At 42.2% G+C, this 17,952-nt stretch overlaps 1 protein-coding gene across 4 annotated transcripts in view; it reads left to right on the forward strand.

Moving 5' to 3' along the window:
* The window catches only part of FRAS1 (Fraser extracellular matrix complex subunit 1), a 532,387-nt gene that overhangs the window by 334,701 nt on the left and 179,734 nt on the right, over positions 1-17,952 (forward strand). For all 4 annotated transcript variants that reach the window (XM_060187916.1, XM_060187915.1, XM_060187917.1 and 1 more), the window contains 6 exons: positions 62-217; positions 456-602; positions 7,250-7,396; positions 10,655-10,795; positions 11,858-11,998; positions 14,163-14,303. In XM_060187916.1, the coding sequence (XP_060043899.1) occupies positions 62-217; positions 456-602; positions 7,250-7,396; positions 10,655-10,795; positions 11,858-11,998; positions 14,163-14,303 (873 nt within the window). The remainder of the gene's footprint in view (positions 1-61; positions 218-455; positions 603-7,249; positions 7,397-10,654; positions 10,796-11,857; positions 11,999-14,162; positions 14,304-17,952) is intronic.

Here is a 17,952-nt window from a genome sequence, read left to right on the forward strand (position 1 = left end):
GATTAGACTGGAGTTCACCAGGCATCTTCTCTGTCTTCTCTGTGCCCCCTGCCCTCTGCAGACTGCCACCCTCTGTGCCAGCACTGCACTGCTGATCTGCACCACACCGGGAGCATCTGCCTGAGGTGCCAGAACAACCGGCACCTACTGCTGGGCGACCACTGCACCCCCACCTGCCCTTCTGGATCCTACGCCGCCGAGGGTGGAGTTTGTAAAAGTGAGTAAGTGCTGACAGAGAGTTGGCCAGCAGGGCCTCCTGAGCAGCTCAGTGGGGGCAGCAACTGAGCAGGCATGAGCTTCCTGAGAGGGACAGGTGGTCAGAAGCCCCTGCCAGACAAGGAACCAGAGCCATGAGCACTTCACGCTGGGGCTTTTGCTCATGGCTCTGGGGGGTGCTGCTTCCAAAACATGTTTGACTTCCTTGTTTTTCTTTGTGTCTCTTTTTCCATCTGCAGAATGTCACTCCTCCTGTAGAACCTGCCAGGGCAGTGGTCCCTTCTCCTGCTCCTCGTGTGGCTCTGATCTTGTTCTGTCCCACCTTGGCACCTGCAGCACCACCTGCTTCCCTGGGCACTATCTGGACGACAGCCGCACTTGTCAGCGTAGGTTGATGAAATGTACTTTCTCTCCTTTTCTGCTCTTCAGGGGTGATCTGGGGGAAGTGTGGTGTTCCTGCTTCCCTAATTTCACCTGGTGGTCTTCGTTTTCTATAAAAGGAAGAAAATTAATCTACAAAGGTATATGGTACCACTCACAGATGATAACTCAGAGAGCAATCTTAACTAGAAGTAACTGACTAGGACTCACCTCTACAAGATCTGTGTCATCTTGGGCCCAGGATTTTCCCTCTCTGTTCTCTCAGTTAAAAAATAAGAGAATATACTAGTTCATTTCACATATTTGGAGAGATAGCATAATGGTTCTGCAAAAAATACTCTTGTGCCTCAGGCTTCAAAGTCCCCAGCACAACCACAAACTAGAGCTGAACAATTCTCTGATAAAAAAAAAGAAAGAAAGAAAGAAAGAAAGAAAGAGGATTGGAAAAAGAAAAAATAAATAAGTCATTTGTGTTGTTTCTCTCAGAAGTTATATTCGACGATCCTGAGCAGAGTGGAGCTTGTACTACATGATCAGTGACCTAATTCTCTGGATTTAATTTGTTTTTGACATGTATCTGTTGAATATTGACAATGTGCAAGGGCTTGATGTGCTATAAAACATTCATGTTCTGCCAAGCAGTAGCTATTTTGTCTTGCATAGGAATTACTTGTACAGCCCTCTTACTTCTACAATAAATAATAAGATTAATCAACCAGTCAGGCGACAAGATTTAGTGTGGGTTAGGGAAAGAGCAAATCTGAATAGGAAAAATTTACAAGAAAAAAATAAATAAAATCCTCACAGTGCTGGCATGTTTTTGTGACAGGCTGTGGAAGTTTCTTTTAAGTGTCATTTGCATAAAAAGTCATATTAGCTTCTTTTGACAGCTGATAGGGCTGGTGTTTCAGTTTCCTGTTATAGGAGGATATACAGAGTAATGATTAGGAGAGTGGGCTTCAGAATCAGATGCCTGAAGTTCAAATGCTCAATGACACTGAGTAGCTTTGTGTCTTGAGCAAGACAGTTAACTGCCTAGTCTCACTCCCATTTATTCTATAAATGAAGTTATAAGCTATAGCTCACATATTGCACTTAGTCTAGACCCCAGAAAGGAATATGGTTTTGGTCTAGATTATTTATTGTTGTTATCACTGTCTGAAATGAGAAACAAATCAAGCAGTAAAACTATTTCTTACTTTATAGTAGATAGATAGTTCTGCTAGTTTATTCAGGTGCTTGCAAGGATTATTCAGGTGCTTACAAGTATTTGTGTTGGAAATGAAGTTATATTGAACTGACTGATTTTACATCACCTGCTGAGAGACTACAGATAAAGACACTTTTTGAACCAAAGAAAAGACTCTGTACTTTTATAATAAAAACTTTGTTTGGTATATATCAATTGTCTGCCAGAATCTGTAGATTCTGTAACACAAGAGACACAAATGAAATACATGTCCTCTTCAAGAGCAAGAGAGCGTTGGTGGAAAAAGGGACTTAGATTTATGATGCTCTTAATGGCAGTGGGATCAAAGAAATAAAAATCCAAAAGAAAAAAACAGAATCCTTTATATGGTGTAGGTGACAAAAATGTATGGCATTGAAATATGCCTTGGGAAGCTCTTGCCTTGGCAGGGGGTGGGTGATGGGCTTTGTATAAGAGCATTCATTATACTACCATGTAAATAGGATTTTAGACGTTCAATTGTATTAAGATTATCCTAACTTTAGTCCTTTGCTAAAACTTAAGTTTCATTCTTCCAGCATACCATAAGGTGTGGCATTTGAGTTTCTAGTTTGAAAAGCCAACACTGTCCCCATTAGGGATATTAAGGAAATATAATCAGTCCTTAAGGGAGCTATTAATCATGATATGATAGAGAAAGAAATTAGTGACTGAAGAGGTTTCATTCTATTACAGAAACCTTTAGAAATTATGTACTGGGAGTCGGGTTGTAGTGCAGTGCAAGGACCGGCGTAAGGATCCCAGTTTAAGACCCCGGCTCCCCACCTACAGGGGAGTCGCTTCACAGGTGGTGAAGCAGGTCTGCAGGTGTCTGTCTTTCTCTCCTCCTCTCTGTCTTCCCCTCCTCTCTCCATTTCTCTCTGTCCTATCCAACAACGAAGACAGACAACAATAATAATTACAACAATAAAACAACAAGGGCAACAAAAGGGAATAAATAAATATTTTTTTAAAAAGAAAGAAATTATGTTCTAAGCTCTAATCTATAAGAGTGACCAGTTGAGTCAGGAAGTTTATAAAAAGAGAAGATAAATACAGTGCTCAGCATAGGAGTAGAACTCCAGGGCTGCCAGGCCAACCTTGCATCCAACACGGACACTCCTCTTCCTCCCTCAAAGACCCTCGAATGATGAGGAGAATGTCAGTTCCTTTGTTTGAGAAGGGTACTAAGTAGGTTCATTGTTTATACTTTTTTCTTGTTGGCCTCAGAATTCTCTCTGGAGCAATACAGTGCAAGTCTCCTCCTTCATTCATTACCCTCAGAAATTTCAAAATAAGGTTACTTCCCAAACCTCAGCTTCTCTGCCCCAAGCCAGAAATGAATGAGCATCCCTAGAGCTGTGGTAGGAGACAGGCCCATCCCAGTGGGAGTCGGGACTTCCTGAGCTGTGAGCTCCCATGTGTTTGATGAACAATGGTGATAGCAAGCTGCTGCTCCCCTCACTAGCTTCCTGTCTTCTCATCACTTACACCTGGAACTCCAGATGTGTTGCAACAGCACAGTGGCACTAGAACTAGTATCCTGTGTAGTCTAGACATCATAAGATGAGGTAAACACTGATTACCTACACTCCTCTGGAGACAGAGCTGGAAACCAAGGGTTCTGTTGCATGCCCATCTGCTGCTTGGCACGAGAGCAGGTCATTTGTGGGCTGCCGCAGAGAAAAAGGTGGGGTTGGAAGAGAGGAAAAAGGGTTTGGATAGAAATGGTAGAAACCCTGCTCCTTAGTGTGACACTCGTTTGTCCCTCCAAACCCTGTATAACGTCTTTTTTTTTTTTTTTGCCTCCAGGGTTATCACTGGGGCTGTGCTGGCGCTACAAATCCACTGCTCCTGGAGGCCATTTTTTCAATTTTTTTATTGGCTAGGACAGAGAGAAGTCAAGAGAGAAAGGGAGATAGTGAGAGAGAAAGACAGACACCTGCAGACTTGCTTTACCACTTGTGAAGTGACCCCCCTGCAGGTGGGGATCCTTGTGTGCAGGTCCTTGCGCTTCGTACTCTGTGCGCGTAAACCCAGCATGCCACTCATTCTGCCACCCCCTTGGAGTCTTCAATCTTGTAAAACACTCAGTATGAATCAGGATGAATGTCAGCGAAAGGCTGATTTCAACTATAGAGGGAGGTAAGGTTATATGGAGGTAGCATGGGGAGAATGGAAGACTGCACCAAAGGATTAAAGAGCATAGAGGTAGATAGGAGCTTCAGGAAATAAAGTACAAGAAATTCTCACTTGCTTTCCTGTTCTGAGGAACTGGCATCTGAGCTTTGAGCTTTCCAGCAGTATGCCAGCAGGGCTTGAGGGCTGTGGTGTTATGGTGCAGGGGACTGAGCAAGGCTGACAGTTTATATGAAGGCTTTTTCCTTAAGACTGTACTAACTTCCTTAGTAATCATCACACCGTAATAAGTTATCAGTGGGACTTAGTACAATGAATCCATTGCTCCTGGTGACCATCTCCCCCCTTCTTTTTCATAGAACAGAGAGAATTGTGGGGGAGGAGAGGGACAGAAAAGGAAAGAGGGGTGCTGCTTTACTGCTTGTGAAGCTCCCCTACCCCACCTCACCTCACCACTGGTGGGGATCAGGGCTTAAACTCATTCTTAATCAACTGAAATTGTTTGATAATTTTATAGGAACCCCTATTTAAACATCTTCTAATTCTGTTTGTGCACTAGCTGCATTTATTCATACATGCAGGAGTTCACTTATAGTTTTGCTTATTTCATCTAATCAGTTTGGGTTATTGTTTCAGTTGGCTGCAATAAGTTGAAATTGGTTTTCTTTCAGTGGTATCTTTTTATTCTTGTTTCTTTTTTGGCCACTAGGGTTATCTCTGCGTCTTGGTGCCTGTATTATGAATCCACCACTCCTGGTGGCCATTTTTTTTCTTTTCTATTTTTATTTGATGGAACAGAGAGAAATTGAGAGGGGAGGGGAGATGGTGGGGGGAGAGCGATAAACATCTGCAGACTTGCTTTACCGCTCATGAAACACCTCCTTGAAGGTGGGGAGTGGGGGCTCGAACATGGGTCCTTGTGAATGCTGATATGTGCACTTAACCAGGTGTGCCACTACCTGGCCCCCTTTCAGTGGTATCTTTTAATATTTTTAGGAATGCTTCTTTTAGATGAAACAAGGAGACTTTTTTCTTTTACCATGAACACTTTTTGATATCTCATAGATCCCTCTAGGCTTCTCCTCTGACACATACTTAAAAAGGTTGTAGGCTGTGTCAGAGACACAGGTGCTTGAATGTAAGTAATTGAAATTTCGGGCTCTTTTCATTTGTGTAACAAGTGTTTATCAGAGGCCTCCAATCTGATAGTTACCCAGTTAGCTGCTGGAGACCACTGCAGAGAACAAAGCAACCTGGCATTTGCTTTCACGAAGTTTAAAGAATACAGATGTTAAATAAAAAAATGTGATACCTGGCATGAAAGGAATGTGTAGGGGCTATAAGAGCAGTAACTGTGCAGGGAGAGACCTGTTCCTATCTGCAGAGTGGAGAAAGGGCTTCTTAAAGAAGAGACTAAAGAAAGGGCAAGTGTCAAGATAAGAGTCCTGAAGATTACACTGAGAAGAATCAGACATGCTTAGTATGATGAATGGAGGGAGTGAAGGGAGATATATTTGCAGAACCAATCTCTAGAAATTTTTCAGGATTAACCCGATGGCAGAGGAGGACAAGAGGAAGTCAGATTCTTTTTTTTTTAAAATTATTTATTTATTCCCTTTTGTTGCCCTTGTTGTTTTATTGTTGTTGATATTGATGTCGTTGTTATTGGATAGGACAGAGAAATGGAGAGAGGAGGGGAAGACAGAAAAGGGGAGAGAAAGACACCTGCAGACCAGCTTCTCGCCTGTGAAGTGGGGAGTCAGATTCTTATGTGGAAAACTGAGAACTGATACACATGTAGAAACTTCTGTATTTTACTGTTGACTGTAAGCCATTAATCCCCCCAATAAAGGGAGGAAAAAAAAGAAGTTTTCCAGGACTGAAGAAAGAATGAAGTTCATAAGTGAAAAATGTTCACAGCGATAATGATGATGTTGATGATGCCTTGGTATTTTTGCATTTGAGGATCTAGAAAGAAGCAGGAAATTCTGAGAATTATATAGGAGAGTTCAAATAAATAGGGTACTGTGCATGACTGGGCTAGAAATAAGAAGAAGAGGTACCCAGGTAGAGTCCAAGCTTTTTGTTTAGCATGATCAGCTGACTAGATGCAGCAACGAAAGTTGTTAAGTTGGAAATGATGGAAGTATGACTGGATGTGGGGGCCATCTCTGAATTTCTGCATCACGTATCTCCTAAGAATGACAGTTGGGCAAATCAATAAGCTAGGTCACCTTTAAGTACCTGTATCTTAAAAGTAGTATTTCCTGAGCTCCATAATGAAGTTAATGCCTAATTTTGATCTGTAAATCACATGAAAGTCTTAAGTTCACTTAATGAACTACAGAGGGCTTGATTTCTTAAGAAATAAACTTCAAGGTGCCAGGTGGTGGTGCACCTGGTTAAGTGCACACATTACAGTGCACAAGGACCCAGATTCAAGACCATGATCCCTACCTGCAGGGGGAAGGTGGTGAAGCAGGGCTTTAGATCTCTGTCTCTTTCCCTATTTCCTCCTCATCTGTTAATTTCTCTCTGTCACTATCCAATAACAAATAAAATACAGATTAGAAAAAAGAAAGAAAAGGGCCAGGTGGTGGTGCACCTGGTTAAGCACTCACATTATAGTGCACTAGAACCCAGGTGCAAGCCCTTGGTCCCCACCTGCGGGGGGAAAGCTTCAGGAGTGATGAGGCATGGCTGCAGGTTTCTCTCTGTCTCTCTCCCTATCTCCCCTCTCCCTCTTGACTTCTCTCTGTCTCTATCAAATAATATGTATATTTTTTAAAGTGGTACAGCAGGTAGAAATTTAACTAATAATGTACAGAGCAGCCATCAAAAATAAATAAAATTTGCTTTGAAAAGAGAATCAAGATTCTCTTGTTCCAGAGACCTTGGAACAAGCGTAAACTCTACTGCTGAATCATAGAGCAGTTTGGAGTGAGAGTTCCATCCTGACAATTATAAAATATCTCTTCTAACGGGGGAATGTTATGCATGTACAAACTATTGTATTTACTGTTGAATGTAAAACATTAATTCCCCAATAAAAGAAAAAAAAATCTCTTCTGGAAAAGAGGATAACCCTTTTGTATTTTTGGAAGATAAGGCTACCATTTCCTGTTCGTGTTGATCACATACTTTCATTTATGTTTGTGCTGAGCCATAATTTAAGAACAGGTGGGAGCAGGCCTTTGTTCCTCTGCAGCATCTGTCTCAGTTTGGTCAGAGTTTCAGTATTTGCAATTGTAATCATCTGGTCACTTTGCTTTCCTGTCTGCTCAGCATGCAGCACGCACTGTGGGCGCTGTGACGCACAGGCCGGCTGTACCTCCTGCCGAGATCCAAGCAAGGTCCTGCTCTTTGGGGAATGTCAATATGAGAGCTGTGCCCCCCAGTACTACCTCGACTTCTCCACCAACACATGCAAAGGTAAAATTCTGCCGAGCTTTGTTCTTGTTTTAATCAGCAACGTTCCTTAACTATAGTTGTCCAAGCATCCACAGTGAGAAAATATTATGGGCATTGGTTCAGACTGTCTCTGCCGAGACATATATTGATGCATCAGTGAGTGAACAACTGCATTTATTCATTCATTCATTCAATAGATATTTTTGAACCCTTGTCATGTACCTGGTATTGTCTGAGTTATTTGTAAGTAGAATAGAAATGGTTAACTGGAAACCATCAGATTGTATTTGGTCCAAGACATGTTTTTCTCTCTTTTTTATGTTTTAAAGTAAATTTAATCTTTACTTTTTAATATTGTGTTTATTTACCACAAAGAGACAGAGAGGAATCAAGAAGGGAGGGAGAAAGAAAGACACCTTTAGCACTACTTCACCACTTGTGAAGTTGTCCTCCTGCAGGTGGGGACTGGGGGCTTGAACCTGGGTCTTTGTGCACTGTAGCATGTACACTCAAGCAGGTGTGCCACTACTTGGCCACTAATATAATGTTTTTTTTTTCTTGATCTATTGACATGTTCTAATATTTTAGAATCTTGAGGGATGTGTGTGTGTGTGTGTGTGTGTGTGTGTGTGTGTGTGTGTGTGTGCAGGAAACTACGTGTAAAAAAATGAGAACTTGAAAATTCCTTTTGAAAATATTAGCTGATATGGCTGACAACACTGTCGTGTTGGCACTGTGGTCCTATGTGCAGTCATAGCATCCCAGGAGGTGGCTCAGTGGATGAAATGTTGGACTCTCTCTAAACACAGTCACGGGTTGGGGGTGAGCAGCTATCATGTCTCTTGGGTGGAGCAGGAGCTGTTCAGTTAGCACAGCCCCCACCTGTTCCAGGTCTCTCACACCAGGCCTGTTGCACAGACTCTCACCACTCTCCTGCACCCTGTCTGTACTTGCATTCATGACTCCAAACTGCTAGACTCCAGGATTAACGAGGACAGATGTTGTGTCTAGTTTGTTCATCCCTACAGAACGAGCTGAATGAGTGGAAATGCACTTCCTGTCCTCTCCTCAGCAACCTCATCAAAAGGTAGCTGCAAACATCAGGTCCTTTTATTCTTGCTCTCTCCAGTGGCTGGATTTCTTAGAGTATCTGCTCATTGAATGGCAGTGCTCATTTGAAGGGAAATAAAATTAAGAGTGGACTTTCTTCATTCCTGTCTCATTTACCTATTCCTTCCTCCCCTCTATACTCATTTTTCCAGAGAAACTAGTGTTTAGATAGACGGGTCACACACCTATCCAGTAAACTGGGGGTACTTTCAGGCTTTGCAGAATCACACACATTCATTCCAAGACATAATGCTTGGTTGTCAGCTTAGGTGGTCCACTATGCTCCAGACCACAGGGGCCTTCCCATTTCCCCCCTTCTAACCAGTGGTTGTCAGTTTGTGGTGAAAAACTAGATTATCACAAGTCCTCCCTGTTGTAAATTATGTCATAACTATGTTGGCAGTTTTCAAGGCTCTTGTTTTAGTCATTCTCCCTGAGGACTGGTTCAGCCAAATAAATGAGTGAGATTAACTTTATAAATCTTCTTGGGAGCACATGCACTGTCTTGCGTATTTACTTGTTTCTTTGAGACATAAAAATACCATTTCAGGGAAGAGACAAATGAGTTATGAGAGGGTCCCCAGCTTCTCAGAGAGGAAGCATGGTGGACTGAGGCAGCATGAGTAATCATTTCAACAACAAATATTTATTAAGCTGTTGTGGTTTGCCTGGCACTATGCTAAGTTCTTTAAATCTATCAGTTCATTTTCACAATAGACTTATGCAGTAGGTGCAGTTTTTTCTCCACTAAGGTTATCTCTGAAGCTTGGTGTCTGCCTGGGTTCACCATTTTCTTAATAGCAGGTGAAAGCAGGTGAGATACAGAGATAAGAGGGGAGACACAGAAGTGGGAGATAATAGAGACACCTGAAGCACTGCTCCATCACTTGAAAAGATTCCCTACTCAGTGAGCTACCACCTAGCTCCCACAATAGGTATACAATTCTTATCTTCATTTGCACATATAAAGCAACAAAACTGTGACTTGACTGCATTCAGTGCCAAAGCTCTGAACCCTGCAGCTTGTCCCATCAATTACGATTTGGCTTACTGGTTAGAACTTTGGTTCCTTGATTTCCTAGGCCATGAAAGGCACAGCAGTGGCAGCAGTGGTTGTAACAGTGGCATGGTTCCTTAGGCTCTCCTCCAGAGACCAGCTTTGTAGTTCTGATAAACTGAATTTCTGACAACCCCCCACAGCCGGAGGTAAATTTCATAAAGTCCTCAAGAGCACGGCCATACCTATGACTTTTATTTTTGTGATCCTAGGAGTGAACCTAGAGCCTCATACATGTGTGAAACCACCACTGAACAGCCTTCTTGGGCCATTTTTATTCTTTTACTGGAGAGAGAGAAAAAAAAAGAAAGAGGGAAGGCAGTGAGAGGGAGCCAGACACAGAGCTTCCTCATCCATGCAGTTTCCCCTAGGGCCATCCATGTTGCTCTCTATGATAGGAGGTCTTAAACCCAAGACCTCACTCTTGGTGAGGTGCACTCTCTACCAGTGAGCTGTCCCCCTGCCCCTGGCTCCTTTATTTTGCTCCCTTGATGCTATGCACTTGTGGGTGCTTTTGGAGCAATGTACACGTGAGAGTTCTGCTCTAGAAATGAGACCAGCTATTTCAGTCAGCCCTTGCTTTCTGAAAAGTTCCCTTTTGTTCTGTTTATTTCTGACACCCTCGGCTCTTTGTGTCATGTTGTGCAGCACCTGGTGTTTGAGTCCTGTAACTTGTGTTTGTAGCTAAGTCTCTGCCAGCCTTTACCTAGGCTGACATGGAGGAGGCCCCGACTCAGTCTGCAGGGGCAAACCAGCCACTCCCTGGAGCAGGTTTTACATGATGATGCCATGGCACAGGGACAAGGCACTCTAGGGCCCCTGGAATTAGGCGGCATTGATCTGACTGCGGGTTAGCCCTGTTGACAAGCAGTTTCTGCGCGGGTGGGGACTGCAGCTCACATGTGCTCATGTCTAACATGATTAGCAATCCCTCAGCCCTGGAGAACCAGTCAGGCTGCTACAAGCAGAGCCACACTCAGGCTCACTCACCTGCCCTCTCCCCTGCTGTCCTCACTTCAACCCTCAAATCTGCAGACAGTGCCAGTTGCCATGGGATCATAGGAGGAGGGTGCACGTGGCACAAGCTGACCTGACATGGGCTTTCTTCCTAGAGTGTGACTGGAGCTGCAGTGCCTGCAGCGGGCCCCTGAGGACAGATTGCCTGCAGTGCATGGATGGCTACTTTCTCCAGGATGGGGCTTGCGTGGAGCAGTGCTCAGCCTCCTTCTACCGGGACGCGGGCCTCTGTAAGAGTGAGTGTCTGGAGGCCCCTCTCTGCACATCCAAGCGTTTGTATTGTTCTAAGGAGCACAGCCTTACCTTCAGGCTTTTTTTCTGAGAACTCATTTGTTATCAGGCACATACTTGTGTTCATCCCCCATGCCTATGTACAGTCTGCTAAAATTCAAAGTCACTGTGGAAATCTTGGTTGGGGGGGGGGGTCCTGCCTACATACACAGGTATGCTTTGACCATTAACCTTGGATTTCCTTAAAGATAAAACAGCTTTGTCCCCAGGATGAGGGGGTCTCTATGCTCTGGCCACTGGAGCACATGGAAAAAAGTCCTATGTCCCACACCTCCCCCACCCCGCCATGTACATTATAACTCACTGTATACATCACCTTTCTTGGGCCCAGTGCCCATTTCAGCCTCAGTTTAACACCACAAAAGCTCCTGACCCTAAAGTGCCAGCTTAGTTCTTCTTCTTCTTCTAGCGTTTGCCCTTCTTCCATAGCCAGTCAACAGGTCAGGTTGAAAGCTGTCAGGAGCTGCTTGTTGCTGGCTTTGAAAGTGACTGGGATCCATGTGGATTCAGTCAGCTAGGAAGGATCGTCAGTTTCCCCAATGAATGGGTACTCACGGGATGCACCACGAGAAGGTCGATCCAATGCATCCCAACCACAGCCAGCTTAGTAATAGACCATGGCAAGGGAGGATTTTGGGGAGAGACCAGTAACTAATGAGGTGAGCCGGAAATGATTGATACTTCAGCAAATCTGTGCAGAGAGCCATGAACTGGCTAATATCTGTCAATGTGTAGCTACCTCACATTTTCCATTATGGAATTTGATCTTTTCCCAAGGATCAGGGTAGTTTGTATACTCCCATACTACAGGAAAGAACACTGAGGTTTGGAGAGGTCAAGTGCCTAATCCCAAGTCACCCAGCTGATGAGTCTGACAGATACAGTTGGGAGCCCATATGCTGGCACACTGGTCCAGCATGGCAAGTTGCTTGCTCACTGGGATCCACAGGAGCCAGGAACCCTCACTCAGGAAGCCCTTCTCACTGCTGTTGACCTTTGTCTTCCAGGCTGTGTGAGTCACTGTCTCCAGTGCCAAGGTCCCCAGGAATGTACCCGCTGTGAAGGGCCACTTCTCCTCTTGGAAGCCCATTGTGTCCAGGAATGTGGGAAGGGCTACTTCGCAGATCACGCAAATCACAAATGCACAGGTGAGTTGGAGATTGCACTGAGTTCTTTGTCTCAGTTCTCTGGGAGACTCTGAACAAGAAGCAGAATGAAAATCCAGAGCTTAGTTTAGGTAACTGATGGCTTCCCGTGCTTATCTGCCCTGTGCTGGTCAGATAGAATACAGAAGTGCAGGCCAATAATTCTTTTTCACAGATCAATATTTATCCAAAAGGTCTTTATTGAAATGAAGCCAATATATTATGTAATATAAAGCTCATTTTGAGCTGAGGAGAGGTCTCTGTTCAGAGTAGATCAGCCCTACTGATCTGAGCCTAGACTTCCCAGTGTTTGGGCTAAATCTTCGATGTCCCTGACATTGCCACAATGTCCTTCAAGAGTAGAACTTCAGAGGACAGTTTAGTGACACTCACTTTGATTATTTATTATAATATGTGAGCACAAATATATGTATTTGTTTATATACATATACTATGAGCTTTGATTAGTAAATAAAAGCTAAACCTCAAGTCTTAAGCTCCTTGTATATTGAGCTTACCACAAGAATTTCTTTAATTTATTATCATCAATTCTATCAAAACTCATTACCAGGCACCCTGTATTAAGTGTATTAAGATGTTTGGCCTTAAGTATTATGACATTGCCCAGCCAGGACATTTTCCATTCCACCAAATTTTCATTACCTACAGCATCATTTAATATTCACAATGACCTGATAAAAATGGTAGACACCATGAATCCTGTTTTGCAAGTAAAAAAAAAAAACAGAAGAGACTTAAGGAAATCAGATACTAAATTCATGTTTTCTGATTCTAATCCTGGGCCCTAAAAATGTATTGTGTCACCTCTGTATAAATAGAAACACAGCAAAAGCAGCAGAAATTTTAGCAGGAAACATTTGATTTTCAGATTATATACTCAACCCACAGAGATTATATGTATATATAATATTTACTCATTAATGAGAGGGAAGCAGAGCATTTACATTGGCATGTGAGATACTGGGAATTAAACTTAGGATCTCATGCTTGAGAATGCAATGCTTTACCTTCCAAGCCACCAAAGAAATAATCTTATGGTCCTTTAAATAGTTTTCTCTCTTCATAGTAATAGTAAGCTCATATGACAATTATATAAAACAATAAAAACAATAGTAGAAATGTTAACATTAACATAAAATTAATAGTCGTAGTATACTTGAGACTTTGTGTGTGTAAGCACTTAGCTGATCACTTCCCATTGCAACACACGTAATTCAGACATCATTTGCAGTTGGTGCTATTCTTATCTCCATTAAAAATATTTAATTATGTTCTAGGAGGTGGCACAGTGGATAAGCATTGGACTCTCAAGCATGAGGTCCTAAGTTCAATCCCCAGCAGCACATGTATCATAGTGATGTCTAGTTCTTTCTCTTATCCTATCTTCTTCATGAGTTAATAATCTTAAAAAATGAGAGATAGGGAGAGAAAAGAAAGTCTTCTTTGTAACAAATAAAAAAAAAATAAAACAAAAATTTAATCAAAGGTCGGGGTGGTGGTGCATCTGGTTGAGTGCACATGTTACAATGCTCAAGGACAAGGGTTCAGGCTCCCAGTCCTCACCTGCAATGGTGAAGCTTTGAGTGGTGAAGCAGTGCTGCAGATGTCTCTCTGTCTCCCCATTCATCTTGGCTTCTGGCTTTCTCTATCCAATAAATAAATAAAGACGATAAAAAATTTAAAATATTTAATCAATTATAAGTGAGATAGAAAGCCAGGCGATTAGATTAAGCACCTCCTGTTTGCAAGTCCATTGCTCTACCCACTGCATAACCTTCTGAATCTCATTTTCGCCATTTTTTAAGACAAGAATTGCAGTACAGGTTGTTGAAGAAGGTTGCTACTAAGTGGTAGAGAAGGAGCGGTACCCAGTGCTCATAAGGGACCCATGCTGCTAACTCTCTCTCTTGTCAGTCAACATGGCTGACTTTTTCAAACTGTTTTTTTATGTGCATGCACATGAAGTGAGAATGCACTTTCTTTTCAATGGTACATCAGCCAGCTTCCTGTGAAGTTTGATTTGAAAGTACTAGGATTCTCTATTGCTGTGGTTGGAGGTCATGTTGCCTGTGTTCTCAGTCTTCTCCACCATTGGTGTTCCTCTACCTTTTTTGCACCTGATCCAGTGTATCCTCTTTTTTGGTAGCCTGCCCTCAGGGCTGTTCACACTGCAGCCGTGGGGACCGGTGTCATCTCTGCAGTCATGGATTCTTTCTGAAGAGTGGCCTCTGTGTTTCAAGTTGCGTTCCTGACTTCTCTGCTCATTCCTCAAATGAAACATGTACTGGTAAGTGTTTCTTCTCCTATGATGCTCAGGTGAATTGACCTGCAGTTTCTCCATGCAAAAGCTGAGTTTGAAGACACAGTTGATTCATAAAATATGAAAAGCAGGGTTCCTGTGCAGAGGAAATGACTGGTGCTGCTATGGTCTGAGGCACTGATTATAGAACATGCAGCACTGGAAAAACCCAACTGCCAAGATCTTTCTATGGGATAAATAAGGCATCTGTGCTTTAGAAGTCACCACTGTCAGATCTAAAAATTGGAATAAAACTTCATTAATATTCCTGAAACATAGCCATGCTGCAGGAAATTATATACATTCTTACAGGACCACAAACATATGCAATTCCCTGCCCTGGGCAACTTTTCATTCAGATAGAGACAGAGACACCACAGCCCAGGGATTTCCACTAGTACCATCGCATCCTCCATGTGATGCTGGTGCTTGAACCTGGCTGGGCTGTGTACCTGGCAAGACACACACTCGACCTGATGAGCTATCTCTTTGACTCTTAAAACATAATATACTCTATCTAGCTAAACTTGTAGAGCCAGCCATGCCAGGATGGGTGAGGTTGTCAGAAAAGTCATTGCATATTTTTTTCTTTGTTTTTCTGTGCAAAAATGTGTTATGACTTTTCCAACAACTCATTAGTACTATACCTTTTATGCTCACACAGGAGACAAAGAATGAATAATGTCTGTCGACATGTAATTCTGTAATATAAAAAGATAAAAATAAAATAATAAAATCAACATGCACCTGGTTCCAAATCAAGGTAATAGATTTACCAGAGATACAGAATAAAAGTTTACATAACTGTAACTTTCCATACCTAAGGCTCAGAGAGCTCAGGTTTGAATTCCAGTATCATAAACCAGAGCTGAGCTGTGCTCTGATCAAAAAACAAACAAATAAGCAAACAAACACAAAATATGTACTACCTGCTACCCAAGGTAGAATTTATGAAATTTGTTCATTATTTCAGAATTCTGTTAGGCTGAGGGTATGGATTGACCTGCCAATACCCATGTCCAGCGGAGAAACAATTACAGAAGCTAGACCTTCTGCCTTCTGCACTCCATAAAGAATTCTGGTCGGGGGGTCGGGCGGTGGCGCAGTGGGTTAAGCGCATGTGGCGCAAAGTGCAAGGACCAGCGTAAGGATCCCGGTTCGAGCCCCCGGCTCCCCACCTGCGAGGGAGTCGCTTCACAGGCGATGAAGCAGGTCTGCAGGTGTCTGTCTTTCTCTCCCCCTCTCTGTCTTCCCTCCTCTCTCCATTTCTCTCTGTCCTATCCAACAACGAACAACATCAACAATGGCAATAATAATAACCACAACGAGGCTATAACAACAAGGGCAACAAAAGGGGAAAGAATGGCCTCCAGGAGTGGTGGATTCATGGTGCAGGCACCGAGCCCAGCAATAACCCTGGAGGGAAAAAAAAAATTCTGGTCCATACTCCCAGAGAGATAAAGAATAAGGGAGCTTTCAGTGGAGGAGATGGGGCAGCGGTGCAATTCCATAGAGTTAATCATTATTTAATCACTAATAAAAATTTTTTAAAAAGAATGAATAATGTGAGGAACCTTCCTCATCAGGTTCACATATTTGAAACGGATGGATTTCAATCCCATCATTTGCTATTAAGAATCAGATAATGGACTTGGAGATAGCTCACCTGATAGGGATTACCACTAAGGCCCCATGTTTGAATATTTGGTGGGAGCTCCTTACATGGGATAAGCTCTGCACGTGATAGAATAGTGCTATGATGTTTCTCCTCTCTCACTCTCTCTCTGTTTTTTTTCTTACTGTCTGTATCTGAAACCAGACCTTCTCTGAAAAAAAAAAAGGAAAAATAATCAGACAACTTATTGAAGGGATTCATTTGGTCTTGTCCAGCACAGTAATGAACACCTCACCTTAAAACAATGCAGAGGAACAAATTTAAATTCAGTCCCAGTTTCAAACCTCACAGGTACATAGGTAAATGAAAGTGAGAGTTATATTCTAATTCAGCATTCTTTGGCTATTGAGTGTCTTTTGGCAATGGCATGAGGCACTTCTTTTTCCTCTTTATTGGGGGAATTAATAGTTTATAGTTAATCGTAAAATACAGTAGTTGGTACATGTGTAACATTTCTCAGTTTTCCACATAACACTCTAACCCTCAACCTAGGTCCTCCTCTGCCATCATGGTCCAGAAACTAAATACTCCCCATCTCCCCACCCCCAGAGTCTTTTACTTTGGTGCAACATACAAACTGCGGTCCAAGTTCTGCTGTGTATTTTCCCTTCTGTTCTTATTTTTCAACTTCTGTCCATGACTGAGATCATCCAATATTCATCCTTCTCTTTCTGACTGATCTCATTTAACATAATTCCTTCAAGTTCCATCTGAGATGAGGTGAAGAAGGTGCCTTCACCATTTTTAATAGCTGAGTAGTATTCCATTGTGTATATATACCACAACTTATTCAACCACTCATCTGTTTTTGAACACCTGGGTTGCTTCCAGGTTTTGGCTATTACAAATTGTGCTCCTATGAATATAGGTGTACACAGACCTATTTGTATGGCTGTGTTGGTTTCCTTAGGATATATTCCCAGGAGAGGAATTGCAGGGCCATATGGTAGGTCCACTTTAGCCTTCTGAGAGTTCTCCAGGCTGCTTTCCGCAGAGGTTGGACCAATTTACACTCCCACCAGCAGTGCAGGAGGGTTACTTTGTTCCCACAACCTCTCCAATAATTTCTGGTGTGTGACATTTTCATAAGAGTGAAGGAGTGTCTTTTTTTTCCCTATGTCTATTGGCCTTTTGAATCTCTTCTTTGGTGAATATTCTGTTCATATCCTCTCTCCATTTTTGGATGGGGTTATTTGCTTTCTTGTTGCTGAGTTTGGTAAGCTATTTATGTATTTTGGACATTAGCCTCCTGTCTGATGTACGGCATGTAAAGATCTTCTTCCATTCTTTAAGGGATCTCTTTGTTTGGGTGGTGGTTTATTTTGCTGTACAGGAACTTTTTAATTTGATATAGTCCCATTGGTTTGTTTTTGTCTTAGTCTTACTTGCAATAAGATTTGTATCATTGAAGATGCCTATAAAATTTAGATGGAAAAGAGTTCTGCAAATATTTTCTTCTAAGTATTTGATAATTTCTGGTCTAACATCCAAGTGGAATTACCTTTGTGTCTAATGAAATGTAGTAGTGCAGTTTCATTCTTTTTCATATTTCAACCCAATTTTTCCAACACCATTTGTTGACGAGACTCTCCTTTCCCCATTTAATAGTCTGGGCACTTTTGTCAAAGATGAGATGTCCATAAGTGTGGGGTCTTATTTCTAGATTGTTAATTCTATTCCACTGGTCAGTATGGCAATTTTTGTTCCAGAAGCAGACAATTTTTGGGTTTTTTTAGCTTCTCTTTTTTATTTTATTGATTTAATAATTATTATTTTATTTTTCCTTTATTGGGGATTAATGTTTTATACTCAACAGTAAATACAATAGTTTGTACATGCATAACATTTCTCAGTTTTCCACATAACAATACAACCCCTACTAGGTCCTCTGTCATCCTATTCCAGGACCTGTATTCTCCCACCCACCCACCCCAGAGTCTTTTACTTTGGTGTAGTACACCA

The sequence above is a fragment of the Erinaceus europaeus genome, chromosome 3 (assembly GCF_950295315.1).
Source record: "Erinaceus europaeus chromosome 3, mEriEur2.1, whole genome shotgun sequence".
Lineage (NCBI taxonomy): Eukaryota > Metazoa > Chordata > Mammalia > Eulipotyphla > Erinaceidae > Erinaceus > Erinaceus europaeus.